The sequence below is a fragment of the Talaromyces stipitatus genome, genomic scaffold, assembly GCF_000003125.1.
Source record: "Talaromyces stipitatus ATCC 10500 scf_1105507295555 genomic scaffold, whole genome shotgun sequence".
NCBI classification, from domain to species: Eukaryota; Fungi; Ascomycota; class Eurotiomycetes; order Eurotiales; family Trichocomaceae; genus Talaromyces; species Talaromyces stipitatus.
In genome coordinates, this window is record NW_002990116.1 from 3,692,064 (window position 1) to 3,705,893 (window position 13,830).

The 13,830-nt window shown below is 46.5% G+C and overlaps 5 protein-coding genes across 5 annotated transcripts; 4 read left to right on the forward strand and 1 right to left on the reverse strand.

Annotated features, from left to right (window-relative positions):
* Positions 1 to 379: 379 nt before the first annotated feature.
* TSTA_124540 (metalloprotease m41 ftsh, putative) lies at positions 380 to 2,087 on the forward strand (the record flags this gene model as incomplete). The annotated part of the gene is made up of 2 exons (XM_002482678.1): positions 380 to 1,003; positions 1,046 to 2,087. Exons 1-2 carry the CDS (start codon positions 618 to 620, stop codon positions 2,085 to 2,087), a joined length of 1,428 nt encoding a protein of 475 aa, XP_002482723.1. The 5' UTR covers positions 380 to 617.
* Positions 2,088 to 2,272: 185 nt separating this feature from the next.
* On the forward strand, positions 2,273 to 3,951 carry TSTA_124550 (cytochrome C1/Cyt1, putative). Its single transcript, XM_002482679.1, has 5 exons — positions 2,273 to 2,488; positions 2,599 to 2,756; positions 2,833 to 2,895; positions 2,952 to 3,349; positions 3,404 to 3,951. The coding sequence occupies exons 1-5, from the start codon at positions 2,417 to 2,419 to the stop codon at positions 3,664 to 3,666; spliced, it is 954 nt and encodes a 317-aa protein (XP_002482724.1). The 5' UTR covers positions 2,273 to 2,416; the 3' UTR covers positions 3,667 to 3,951.
* A 56-nt stretch (positions 3,952 to 4,007) lies between these two features.
* On the reverse strand, positions 4,008 to 5,105 carry TSTA_124560 (uncharacterized protein; the record flags this gene model as incomplete). The annotated part of the gene is made up of 2 exons (XM_002482680.1): positions 4,008 to 4,236; positions 4,279 to 5,105. 2 exons carry the CDS (start codon positions 5,103 to 5,105, stop codon positions 4,008 to 4,010), a joined length of 1,056 nt encoding a protein of 351 aa, XP_002482725.1.
* Positions 5,106 to 6,088: 983 nt separating this feature from the next.
* TSTA_124570 (uncharacterized protein) lies at positions 6,089 to 7,145 on the forward strand (the record flags this gene model as incomplete). The annotated part of the gene is made up of 3 exons (XM_002482681.1): positions 6,089 to 6,290; positions 6,352 to 6,845; positions 6,918 to 7,145. 3 exons carry the CDS (start codon positions 6,089 to 6,091, stop codon positions 7,143 to 7,145), a joined length of 924 nt encoding a protein of 307 aa, XP_002482726.1.
* Positions 7,146 to 8,723: 1,578 nt separating this feature from the next.
* Positions 8,724 to 13,784, forward strand: TSTA_124580 (multidrug resistance protein, putative; the record flags this gene model as incomplete). The annotated part of the gene is made up of 5 exons (XM_002482682.1): positions 8,724 to 8,933; positions 8,996 to 9,524; positions 9,585 to 9,802; positions 9,856 to 13,103; positions 13,152 to 13,784. 5 exons carry the CDS (start codon positions 8,724 to 8,726, stop codon positions 13,381 to 13,383), a joined length of 4,437 nt encoding a protein of 1,478 aa, XP_002482727.1. The 3' UTR covers positions 13,384 to 13,784.
* Between the last annotated feature and the right edge of the window lie 46 nt (positions 13,785 to 13,830).

Below are 13,830 nucleotides of genomic sequence, written 5' to 3' on the forward strand. Positions count from 1 at the left end.
GTGCCTATATTTTGGAATGAGAGCTGTTCTAGTGGAATACTGCCATCTACTTCAGCTCGACATAGAGACTAAGCCATTGGATGGCAATGAAAATGTCGAGATACTATCTCATGACGTGTAGTCAAATATATCGACAGTCTTGATCAACGAGACAACGGTTCAAAAGCGACAGTGGCAGAGGCATGTAGTTATACGGACGGCGTATTAGGAAAGAGCTTCTGTTGATGCCACCTCGATGACAAGGCGGTGGCAGAATTTGGATACACAGTCAAGCCATACTCACCGATTAGTTCTGTGGCGTATCTGTGGCTCAGCTGCTGATAACGAAATTTGGTCTGAAATTATTCATCTCCTTCCTCACTCAGCTACTCAAACTGCTACAGACAGTTGGACGGGCATTTCCCTTTCCTTTCTCTCCTTCTTCGTCGCTCATTGTATTATTAAATTTTGTTATGACATTATAATTTCATTGTTTGTGTCCTTCTTTCAGCCTTTTCTCCATTAAACATCTCTTTCTTCCCTTTGCCTACTCTTATACACAAATCAATTAACTGCTATATGGAAGAGCCGGATTCTTGATATGTCCTAGGGTCATTTATCGCTGTGGAATCACAGAAATGGCATTTTATATCCATGCCGGAGGTGCCGCCAGCCGTCCTTTGCTGGAACCCTGTTCCCAGGGCTATCTTCTGTTTAAAGATGTCTTGACCCGATTCTCCAAATTAGATATCACGCAGATTGGATCTCTTGTTGCAATTGCCGGGGTATTGCCAAGCGCTTGGAGGTTCTTACGGCATGCCTGGGATGAGACATATAGCTGGGTAAGGCATTGTTTCCTAGCCTCAGTCACCATACCCGGAGGAGATCCTCTAAACAGGAGCGTGGTGGAATGGATCCTCGCAAACAGACCTCGTAACTATCGGTCGTTCACGGGGCTTACGGAAGTTGGAAATTCCGGCATGGACCGGGCTGCTGCACTGAAGAAAACTCGACATCCAATTCGGTATTGGCCCCATTGGCATACCAGGTGGTTCTTGTATAATAGGAATGCGTTTCTTGTGGAGCGTTCCAGTGACAGTCACAGTATCGCCATGTCGAATAACCCAGGATATGACGGCATTGGAGGAGAGGAACTCACAATAAGCTGCTTTGGCTGGTCTGTAGAACCTGTCAAAAGGTTCATAAAAGCCTGTCGGGACTATACCGAGACGCAAACTCAGTTTTTTGTTATAATCTACTCAAGGGACCGATATGGCCTTGCATGGCAACCTAAAGCACGGAAACCTATTCGTCATCTGGATACCGTCCATTTCGATAATCAGCTCAAGCAGGATCTGCTCGCGGACATTCGCAATTATCTGGACCCCAAGACTCAGAAGCGTTATCAAACACGGAGTATGCCGTATCGCAGAGGGTATCTTTTCTACGGTCCACCTGGGACTGGAAAATCGTCCTTATCGCTCGCTATTGCGGGTGAGTTTGGGCTTGACCTTTATGAAGTGAAGATTCCCAGTGTTGCCACCGATGCCGACCTGGAGCAGATGTTTCAAGATATACCACCAAGATGTGTTGTATTACTTGAAGATATCGATGCTGTGTGGGTGGATCGGTCGAACTCATCCAAACCTGTGCAAGATGGACAACCTATGCCGAATTGCACTTTATCCGGACTGCTAAATGTGCTGGACGGTGTGGGCTCACAAGAAGGTCGAATTGTTATCATGACAACTAATAGACCGGAAGCCCTCGACAGTGCACTCACCCGACCGGGACGCATTGATATGAAGGTTTATCTAGGCAACATCAGTCAGAAGTCTAGCGAGGAGATGTTCCTCCGCATGTTTTCGCCTGATCTGGGCTTCAAATTCTCGTTTGACATGGATGAAATGCGAGACCTGGCCACTAGTTTTGCCAGTCAAATTCCCGATGACAAGATAACCCCCTCTGCTCTACAAGGGTTCTTCCAACAGCATTTAGACAGTCCCCATGACGCCGTCTCCTTAATTGGTGGATGGGTCAAGGAGGAACTTGCCAAGAAATCTGATAAAGAATTCGAGGTCATAATCAACAACGAAAATGCAGTTTAATCTGTCGTCTAATGTATATTATACTATTTTATAAAAGAATCAAAAGAACGTAGATTAATTCTTGACGTTGTATGACCTATACGAATGTATACAGAGAGATTCCGTGGTGTTTTCGTGTGAGGGAGACTAGAGGCGCCCACTTGGCCAATCAGCGTGCAGGTAATCAGCGAAAGCAAATTCCATCCGCCCCGAAGCTCCGAACGTCCAACTTGGAACTTCAACTACAAGCCATCATAGGCCATATCGCCAATTCCTCCCCCCTCCTCTCCTCTCACCATCCGCTCGATCTCTGTATACGCAAAGGAGGGCTCCAGCTGCAATTAGCAACAATGCTGGCTCGTTCGCTTCTTCGTGCTGCGCCCGCGCGGGCCACTGCACGCCAGAGCCTTCGTCAGAACTCGGTATGCACCATCAGTCGTCTTCGATAGCCATTGGACACTCTCTGCTGGTGCAAATGGCTGTCAGCCATGTGTTACGTGTTTTGAGGATGGTTTACTAACGACTGATACAGCGAGCTTCGTCCACATCCTCCGGTTCTGAGAACGCGAGCTCTCCGTTCTACCTCACTGCGACCGCTACCGTTGCAACCGCTGCTACCATCGCAACTACCGCCTGGTACTACCACTTGTACGGCCAGCAGGCGTTTGCCATGACACCTGCCGAAGAAGGGTGAGTATTGATACAATACTGCTTTGAGATATAATTGTTGGACTCGATTGGGGCTGGACTGATCAACCTCGGATAGATTGCACCCATCTCAGTACCCATGGGAACACGCCAAATGGAACAAGACTTTCGACCACCAAGCGTACGTACCTCCATATCTCTAAGCGAATCGATTCAGAGTACTAAATTCATGTCTAGCCTTCGACGTGGATTCCAGGTTTACCGTGAAGTCTGCGCCAGCTGCCACTCCCTTTCCCGTGTACCATGGCGTGACTTTGTCGGTGTTATGCACACCGTCGATGAAATGAAGGCTATGGCCGAGGAAAACGAATACGATACAGAGCCCAACGATGAGGGTGAAATTGAGAAGCGTCCCGGAAAGCTTTCTGATTACATGCCCGCTCCTTACAAGAACGACGAGGCCGCTCGTGCTGCCAACAACGGTGCTCTTCCCCCTGATTTGAGTTTGATTGTCAAGGCTCGTCACGGTGGCTGCAATTACATCTTCTCTCTTCTCACTGGTTATCCTGATGAACCTCCTGCTGGTGCTTCTGTCCAGGAAGGCTTGAACTTCAACCCTTACTTCCCCGGTACCGGTACGTATACTTCATTCAAGTCAGCAAATGTCAACCAATATTAATAACGACTAGGTATTGCTATGGCTCGTGTCCTCTTTGACGGCCTGGTCGAATACGAAGACGGCACTCCCGCCACCACCTCTCAAATGGCCAAGGACGTTGTCGAATTCTTGAACTGGGCTGCCGAGCCCGAGATGGACGAGCGCAAGAAGATGGGTATGAAAGCTCTCGCTCTTTCTGCCGGTTTGTTCGCCATTAGCGTCTGGGTCAAGCGATACAAGTGGGCTGCCATCAAGGCAAGGAAGATCGTCTATAACCCTCCCGTGCGACGCTAAAACCTTGATTGAATTCCATGGATGACGGTTTACTACTCCCATCTAACCGGGTATCGCCATCCCGTATCTGTACGTTTAGCTGTTTCTTTTTTTTTTCTTTTTTGTTGTTGGCCGACCAGCGGAAATTACAAGATGGACGGAAAAGAAGAACAACGCCTCTCTTCGCAGATATACCTTGGGGTGTGGACCTGTACTCCTTGTATACATAGACACAAAATTAGTTTTGATCTGAGACCTTAGATAATTTCCTTTGTCAACTACTTGTTCAATGCATTTGTTTTAATCAACTTGTATCGTGTCATCATAAATCATTACCTGTAGATCTCTATCAGGGATATATACTATATATCATCAATACTCCTCTCCCCATCCCCCAACACTTTAACCAAAACAACATCGTAAATCCTCCATGTCAACTCTCTGATAATATCAAATATCCTCCCCAACCAACTTGGTGTAATCCCATCATCATCCGCAAGCAACTCTCCCAACCGAATAAAAACTAGCATCAACGGAATCAAAACGTATAACGCCAACTTCTGCCCGACCCCTTGTCCAAACGTCGTCACTCTATAGGGTCTAATAGACGCTAAATACGCGCGATAATCATACGGAAAATCCAGCTCCGCAGCTCCATCGGTCATCAACTTCAAGTATCTCGCCGACGGCTGCGCATACGACGGTACGGGACGAACAAGATGACTATTCGGTCCATACGCTGATTTCGGCGGCGATAACAGTGTATGAGCCATAAATGCCGTACCACTCGGCACATCTGGCGTTGGATCGTTGGGATTGTATTCCCCGGTAGTAGTAGAAGGGAATGGGAAGCAGGGAGTCACAATATCGACGTATCCATTTCCGCCGCCTTCGGTTGCGATTATGTGTGCGTAATCGGAGAGTGTGACTTCGTATACGACTCCGATGAGAGGTTTGTGCCATTGGTCTTTGTTATACCCCCGATTTTGGATCAGGTAATGGCCTGATTCGAGATCTATTTCTTTCTTTTCGAGGATATCATCGTCGACTATATCCTTATATCGTTCTTGAATGACATGTGTATTATCAACAGTCCGGTATTGCGTCCCCGAAAAACAAGGCTCCAGATATGGTATCCCAGCCAAATCAAACGTAAGCCTCAGCTCCGGCACGTACACATTCACCTGCGAAAGCGGCGCAATGCCTCGATCACCACGGAATTTTTCGATGGATAGATTCGAGCCGTATGCTAAGTATAGAACTGTTTTTTCAGGATTTTCGTCTGTGGTGATGGTCCTGTCGAAACATGTTTGGCGGGTTGAGCAGATGGAGTAGTATAGATTTGGGTCTGCGTCTATCGAGGTTGGATCTCGCCCGAGTTGTAGTCTGTCTGGGGAGGTTGGGGGAGGACGAGGGTATTTCGGGGTGGGAGTCATTGTGATTGTAGACCAGTCTGTCATTTTGTTAGCTGAATAATATGTTCATTAGGTATATAGAGTTGTGTAGGTCTAGGAAGATGTTGTCGTTGCAGTACTTGTGGAGTTCTTATCGCGAGACATCGTTGGTCTGCCGCCTCGGAGGTTTTGGACCGGTGCTATCGATGCTTATTTTGGCCAGCTGAGTTGATCCTAGTATCCTGCAAACCACAGACTGCTATATAAGAAACTACTTTTGGACAAAAATATCGTTCATTGTGCATCACAAAGTTGGTACGGACATGAGATGTGAAATCCTTGGTCGAAGTGTCAAAGCTAGTGCGTTCCATAAGATATATATACGGCGACCTAAAGGGAAATCAGATATCTAAATTCTTCGCAGAAACCTTGGAATATTGAGATACCTAGGTATCTTGTCAGCTTCAAGATTGGTTCTATTCGCATATATCTGGAGTAATATCTCTAACCTTGGAAGATTTAGGAAGATGGCGATGCATCATTCGCTTAGGATCGCAAATAGGGTGATCGCCTAAGTGAGAAAAGGATTCTCAATTTGGTTCTACATGTATCTGTTTATGTGTGGACAGCTCTAGGGCTTCTACAGCACTAATCTCTTCCTTTTGGCAATCCCGTCCTCCTAAAGTTTTGCTAGTGAGCAAGGTATACTGACTCCTGAGGAGTCAGGCATCATGTCTACTCTCACTCAACAATCACATGCTTGCTAACTCGAATTATCTTGACTGTTTGCTTCAAGTCAACTCAATCTTGAAGAAATCTCATTACTACCTCTCACAGTCACTGCGGGACAAGCTACGCGTGGAAATCACCTGTCCTTTACATCTCTTTTTTATTTTACTATCTTCTTGAACTTCTTTAGCCTTCTCCAGGTAGTACAATCAAAGGAGAACCTGCATTCAACTTCAACAGCGTGCCAGTCACATATTCAGTTTTTCCTCCCTTTCTTCCTCCCTTTCATTCTCTCCTCACACTCACTCAGCCCACAGATCATGGACTCAGCAGTTAGCAGCCCTGGTTATGGTTCATATGGTGAAGCTATAAATCAAACTCATGCAGACCTGCTCCAAGCTTTCAAAGGCTTTAGACCAGGGCGGCAGAATCAGTCCAAGAGTCTGCAGCCGCCTTTGGCATCAAGCTCTCAACAACCCAATAGTCCTGGAATCAAAGCTAGTCAGAGCAGTCAAGTCGCCAGTACGGCCAACCCCACAGATTTGACTTGATATGATTTACTGACTGTTTGTACGAGAAGCAGGTACCCAGCAAGCACCTCCAAGTACTGTGTCATCAACTCAAGACACTACAACTCGAAAGAGGACGCGCCGATCTGCCAACAAAGAGCACACTGAAGAACATCAGTCCAGTGACAGTGATATTCCACTGGTCCAGACACCGAAACGTCCTCGTCGAAACACCCCCAAGGTATCTGACAAGCCAGAGAATGGCTCTACTAGTCAGGAGATCAGCACTGCCTCCAAGCAAACGGTTGGAATTCAAGACCAGAAGGGATTCGCTCATGTGGAAAAAACATCGCAGGCTCTTAGTGTGCTGCAAAACATTGACCCACGCCTTCAGGCAGAGAGAAGTCCTGCTACAATTACTCCTGGGTTTGTAGCTGCCAGTATCAAAGGTCAGAATGTACAGCAGATGAATGGTGCTCTTCATTATAAAACTCCAATCATTCGTTTCGCACCAAGTACTGCACAGAGCAGCAAGAACTTCGCAACCCAGATACTCAGCGAGAACCAGGTAAGCACTGATTAAATTACTTCTTGTCATCGGACAGAAATAAAGTCATCCTAACCCCCTTGTATTATATAGAAATTTGCAGAAACACTCTCTCGAAAGAACAGCACTTTCCTACTCAGTGTCCCGCCTACAGCCAAATCCTACCTAGAAGGAAAACTCGCCCAAATCACGGCAGAGATGACCCGCTTGCATCAAGAAAAAGTTGATGCCATCAAGTTGGAGTATGTGGCTGAACTTAAAAGGGATATGGACGAGCGGCAGAAAGTTATTGACATGTTGACGCGAAAGCCGGATGTGTGATGCAGTAGTTAAAATGATATGGAACCCCATCTTGTGATTGGGATGATGGATATTCAGCAAGTCAAAACTTAAGATGCCACGGCAGTTCAATGCGATTATCATGTAAGATTGAGAGAGTTGTAGCAACGGAAAAATTCCTCAATTTCAAGCACTGTCACTTTTCAATTTATCCTACGTCAATCTATGTAAATGAGACTGAGTAACCACTCAGAGATCCTTACTGTATATGTGTAATAGAAGCCAGGCAGTCACTGGAAAAGTTTGGCGCGTCAACGACATGAGGCCAAGTATCTTGAGTTTGGGTGCTACTGGTTGTAAGTTAGCTATTTAAGAACACCAACTTCACTTTCCCTTCTCCCCAAAACTTCCACCTCGTTCCAATCCCCTCTGCCATTTGCCATTCGCAATGCTCGCCAAAATTCAAAAGAAGCTTTTAAAACATGATTATTTTACTCTCCATTTAGTAGTAACATGTGCTTCAGGCGTAATAATTGACGGCCCAAACTCTTGTGAGAAGCAAGTGGACTGGATCGAGAAGTGTGATATGGCTCTGCACACCTCAATGACCGCAATTCAAATGGAAATTGCTATTCATGAAAGCCTGCAAAAGTGAGAAAAACTTCAAAAACTAGAGGTGATGACTTTATAGATATTGAAAGAAAAGATTCTTAAAGTTATAGAACGATTCATGGCGATAGTCAGGCCATATCGTTGCCAGGCCGTTACCGATATTCACCCCGCCAGGTCCAGAAGACCAGAAGGATTAATTGTTCGGTTCTATGACCGATTTCTTGAGTTTGCTCGATGTAACCGATCAGAAAGTTTTGAGTCTGCGTGCAAGGCCAGTGGTGGATGTTGCGCCTTTGACTGTGGATGCTGCTATAAAGCAAGAGAGTCTCCAAGCCTAGGAGAGATCTTTGATGCATTGCACACTTGTGCATGCTGTCCTCGAAGGAGAGCGCATTTGATAGACAGTGACAATGTTGACGATTGGGTTATTAGTCCTGAAAACGTGTCAAAATCAAGGATGTCAAGCGTGCTTTGTGTATGGGTGTTTGGGAGGATAAACAAGACAAAATAGCATGTGAGGTGATGGCATTCCACTACTGCTACGGGCATGTTCTGGAGAAGATGCAAAATGCATGAATACTCATGGGATGATCAAATGTCGCTTTATGTCCGAAAATACACAGTGAGAAGCATTCAAGAGCAGTGTCTGTAACTACTGTAGCCCTAACTAACAGCCCTAATAACCCCAATTAGGTAAAAAATTTAACCGAGGTTGTTGTATCCTGTTTCCTGATAACTGGTCAATTTCATTATAAAAATAGATTATTTTATAGCTTGTACAGTCATTATCTCTTCCCTCTTATCTTAAAACGACAAGGGTCTGCTTATCGAAAGTAACCGGCGCTTGCACTATTTCTTTGTTGTCCTCTCCTTAATGTATGAAATACAGCTGCCTACAGACGTTCTGAACTGTTTATTATAAACTCCTTCAGATCTTGTATGCTCCATATATCTTCGAATTTTTCGAAGCTTAAACTATTTAGTTCGACGGTGACGGTAGACGTCCCAATGAGCGCACACGACTGTCTCACGGACGCTTCATTCGGCCCTGCAGTGCAAGGCTGTCGAGGGAACTTCGACTTCACGCTTGCCTTTGAATTGTATTTCTTCCTGATAGCTCCTGCGTCTATATTTATTTTAATTGCGCCCACGCGCATCTACTTGCTCTTTGCTAGAGACCGCTGTGTCAACGTGCCATGGCTTCAACATCTGAAATTGGTAAACTTGAATCTTTCTTGGATATGTGAGCGAACTGTCTCAAATAACTTACTTCTCTTCAGATCAACATTATTGCCTACTGTAGCCTGCAACTCACTTTAATCGCCCTCTGGTCAGTACGACCGATACCAGCAGCTCCAGCAGGAATAGCAGCATCATGTCTGAACACGGTCGTGGGTTTACTCCTCTGCTTGCTATCTCCACTGGAGCACTCTCGCAATTTGCGCACGTCGTCCATCCTCAATGCCTATCTACTATCTGTCTTTCTCGATGCGGTGGTCCTGCGCACCCTATGGCTTTCGAGTTATGATACAGACATCCGGAACGCATTCACCGCAGCATTTACAGTGAAAGCGGTCCTGCTCCTTCTTGAAGCAGTGGAGAAACAACGCTATTTCATTTCCGACAAGGACCGACAGCTCAGTCCTTATGCTAAGAGTAGTATCTACAATCGCGCGTTTTTCTGGTGGGTGAATCGACTTCTCGCGCTTGGATATCGACGGCATTTAGAGGCCAAGGATCTCGATCCCTTGGAGTCTGCTATGGCTGCTGAAGTCCTGGATCGACGGTTCTGGGTTGCGTGGCAGAAGAGTAAGATGATCCCTCCTAATATCTGAGCTGGGTGGGACGCTAACATTCATCTGAACTAAGCTTCAAAGGATAAACGTCGCCTGATATACTCACTGATGACGGCCATGCCATGGGATCTGCTGAGTCCGATGGTCCCTCGATTGATTCTAATTGCATTCACAATTGGACAACCGCTCTGTTTGCGACGGTTCCTTGACTATCTTCAAGGAGATAGTGACAAGATCAATATTGGCTATGGCATGATCGGTGCTTATTTCCTGATTTACTTTGGTATTGCGGTTCGTCATGATCTACAATTACATTCAATCATCTATACTGATATTGAATATAGATATCATCTGGATTCTACTGGTCATCATGGCTTCGCTCCCTAGCATTGATGCGCAGTATGTTAATGACAGCAATCTTTGAGAAGACCCTTCAAGCAAAGCCAGATGTCGCCAACGACAAGGCTGCCCTCACACTAATGAGCACCGACGTTGATCGCATCGTAAATGGACTGCGTGAAGTACACGAGTTATGGGCCAATGCTATCCAAATCATCATAGCAACATATCTACTTGAACTGGAACTGAAATACGCCTGTGCTGCGCCAGCAGTAGTGGCAGTCGGCTCTTTTGTCTCCATCACCTACTTGTCCGGATACACAAAGCAGTTTCAGAAGCAGTGGTTGGCAAAACTACAAGTCCGTATCGGCGAGGTATCTAGCATGCTGGACTCGATCAAGGGGATTAAGATACTGGGACTCACGCCACGATTACACGACATTATTGCCGGTCTCCGCCAGCAAGAGGTCAATGCCTCTAAGCCCTTTCGACTTTTGGGAGCTGGCACGTCGAGTATTGCTTTGTTGCCGCAACTCATTTCGCCTGTGCTGGCGTTTGCAATATATGCAGCCGTAACGCTACGTGATGGCGGAATCCTTGACGTGTCTCGTCTTTTTACGTCTCTGTCCATCATTTCACTTCTTTCACAGCCTTTGTTTACCTTATTCGGGTCGGTGGTGAACTCACGAGCTGCTATTGGTTGTTTCGAGCGCATTGAAGAATACCTTTCTCGTGAGAGTCATGTCGATTACAGGCAGGACCGTGAAAGTGATCCGGAGTCCTCGTCGAATGCAAAAAGTGGCAAGGCAGTAAACGTGAACGACTATGAGATGGAAGAGTCAATCGAAAGAGACACCAAGACTAGAAAATCAGTCTCGAATGTGATTTTCGAATTTTCGAATGCATCTTTTAGTTGGGCTGACACTGACAAACCCACCCTTCGCAATATCAGCATGACCATCGAAAGGGGAACATTGAACCTGATAGTTGGCCCATCAGGCGTAGGAAAATCGGCATTACTCAAGGGACTTCTCGGCGAATCCTCCAAGCTGAGTGGTTCAGTATATTCATCCGCTACAGAAATCGCCTGGTGTGACCAAACCCCATGGCTTATCAACGACACAATCTGCCAAAATATCCTCGCTGGATCTTCAATGGATGAGACTTTGTACTCGACAATCATCCATTGCTGTGATCTTCAAACGGATCTGGAGAGTCTGCCAGCAGGGGACCAGACAAAGGTTGGCAGTAAAGGTATTTCACTCAGTGGTGGCCAGAAAAAGAGAATTGCGCTTGCGCGTGCTTTGTATTCGCGCAAGGATGTTATGGTATTGGACGAGCCGTTCAGTGGCCTTGATGCTACTACCGAGAAACATATAGTCCAGCGCTGTCTTGGACCGAATGGTTTACGACATCATTGGGGTACGACTGTCGTTCTCACAACCAACTCAACTCGCGTACTTCCATTGGCTGATCAAATCGTTGTTGTCGACAAGAACGGAACTATCAGCGAGCGAGGCAGCTATCAGTCTCTGGTTACGGCGGGAGGGTATATCGAGCGTGTCCATAGTGAGAGGCTATCCCAGCTTCTACAACAGGCCGACCAAGATGAGAATGAAATCAACGAATCTGTGACATCTCCACGGCCGAAGAGCAGCACACAGGGCAATTCGACGAAGCCCAACGGCCAGTCCGTCCAGAAGCCCAATGCTTCACCAGCAACCACAGCAGTCAGTGACTCCTCAATTTACCGGTTCTACCTCGAAGCTATCGGGATCTGGCCAATGGCAATCTTCATATCACTAGAAGCCATCTGGGCATTTTTATGTGTCTTCCCAGTTCAATGGCTCAAATGGTGGGCAGAAGATAATGACAAACACCCCAATAAAAATCTAGGTTTATACCTGGGCGTCTATGCCACACTCCAAGTAACAGCCCTTGGCTCATCCGCTCTCGTAACCTGGTTCGCCTTCAGCTTTATAGCCCGCAAGTCAGGAATCCAGCTTCACACCGTCCTTCTCAACGCTACACTCTCCGCCCCCTTAAGCTTATTCTCCAAGAACGATAGTGGCCAGATCCTAACACGCTTTTCGCAGGATATGCAGATGGTGGATATGAATCTGCCCTTGCAGCTACTGACCATGGCTCAGAATTTGTTTGTTTGCGTAGCTCAGGCGGGCCTGATCGGAGCTGCGGTTGGATGGGTAGCAGTAAGCTATCCTGCTTTGATAGCGGTTCTCATTGCTATTCAGCGATTCTATCTCCGAACCGCTAAACAGATGCGGCTGCTTGATCTTGCGGAGAAAGCGCCAGTCTATACGCAGTATCTTGATGCATTGGCCGGTTTACTTACGATCCGTGCCTTCAAATGGCAGACCAGATTCAGGACTACGAATTATAGACTGGTAGACAATTCGCAGAAACCTTGGTATCTCTTGCTCATGGTTCAGCGATGGTTACTCCTTGTTCTGGACCTTGTCACTGCCGCACTTACTGTGCTTATTGTAGGTATTGCGGTCAAGTTGCGCGCATCTATTGGCACAGGCGGTGTTGCTGTTGCTCTCGTGCAGATCATCACGTTATCGAGTTACCTCAACCAACTCATTACAACGTATACTTTGCTGGAGACTACCTTGGGTGCTATCGCGCGTATCAAGAAGTTCCACGAAGACGCATCCATTCTGCCCGGCGGAACGCACAACGACAAAGGCGAACAACCACCTCCCAACTGGCCAGCAAAGGGCGAGCTCATCCTAGAAAATGCCCAAGCCTCATACGGCGAAGACGAAAATGGACAACTCGCACTTGATGGAATTTCGATGAAAATCCGCCCGGGCCAGAAAATCGGTATTTGTGGCCGGACTGGAAGCGGTAAAAGCTCTACTGTCCTGGCTCTTTTGCGATTGTTAGAGCTCAATTCGGGTCGTATACTGCTTGATGGACTTGATTTGGCAAATTTAAACCAAGAGAGTGTTCGGTCACGGTTGAATGGGCTCCATCAGGAGTCCTACTTTCTCACGGGAAGTGTGAGACTGAACTTGGATCCGTATAAGACTCATGAAAGTGATGGCGATGAGCCTCTCATCAAAGTGTTAAAAACAGTACAATTATGGGACGTCATTGAGGAGAAAGGAGGTCTCGACGCGGAGCTGAAGAAGAACTCGCTCAGTCACGGACAGCAGCAACTGTTCTGTCTGGCGAGAGCGTTGCTACGACCTGGGAAAGTGGTTATCCTTGATGAAATTACGAGCAGGTATGTTGGAATCCGACCCTTGTTTGATTTATGTCTTACACCTATCAGTATGGACCAGGTCACGGATACAGTAATCCAGAAAACTATATTGTCAGAATTCACGGACAAGACAGTTCTCATCATTGCGCACCGACTTCATACGATCATGGCTTGTGACCAAGTGGCTGTGATGGATCACGGCAAATGTGTCGAGTATGATAACCCCAAGACGCTTCTTGCGAAGAAGGAATCTATGTTTAGCGAGTTGGTTAGGAACTACCATGATAAGGATGGTTCCTAGATGTTGATTGAGATACTCTGTACTTGGCGACTGTTGTATGCACTATGCATACGAAAAGGGCCGAGCCTTAAAAACATTCGTTGGTGAGAAATTCAGGAATGGATGACTAAGCAATCATCACGTGCAAAGAACGTCATGGAGGAAACCCAATCTGATTGGTGGGAGCTTGAAAACTTAGTTTAACCTCAGGCAACATACGATGTTTGATATGTTTGCCTGTAGATTGATATGGATATCAGCAGTTAAGTGCCCAGAATTGGCCAGTGACAGAATGATGTTTCTTCAAGCAATATCAGGTCCAAGCACTCGAATGAATGAAGGCACATCTCGTATACCCAAGGGAGTAGAGCTCCGATGCCGGCGCATAAAAGAGACTGAAAGAGTACTAGGACAACGATGAACTTGTTCAGCTATGCTCACCGAATCTTCGGTGATATCTAGTAGATA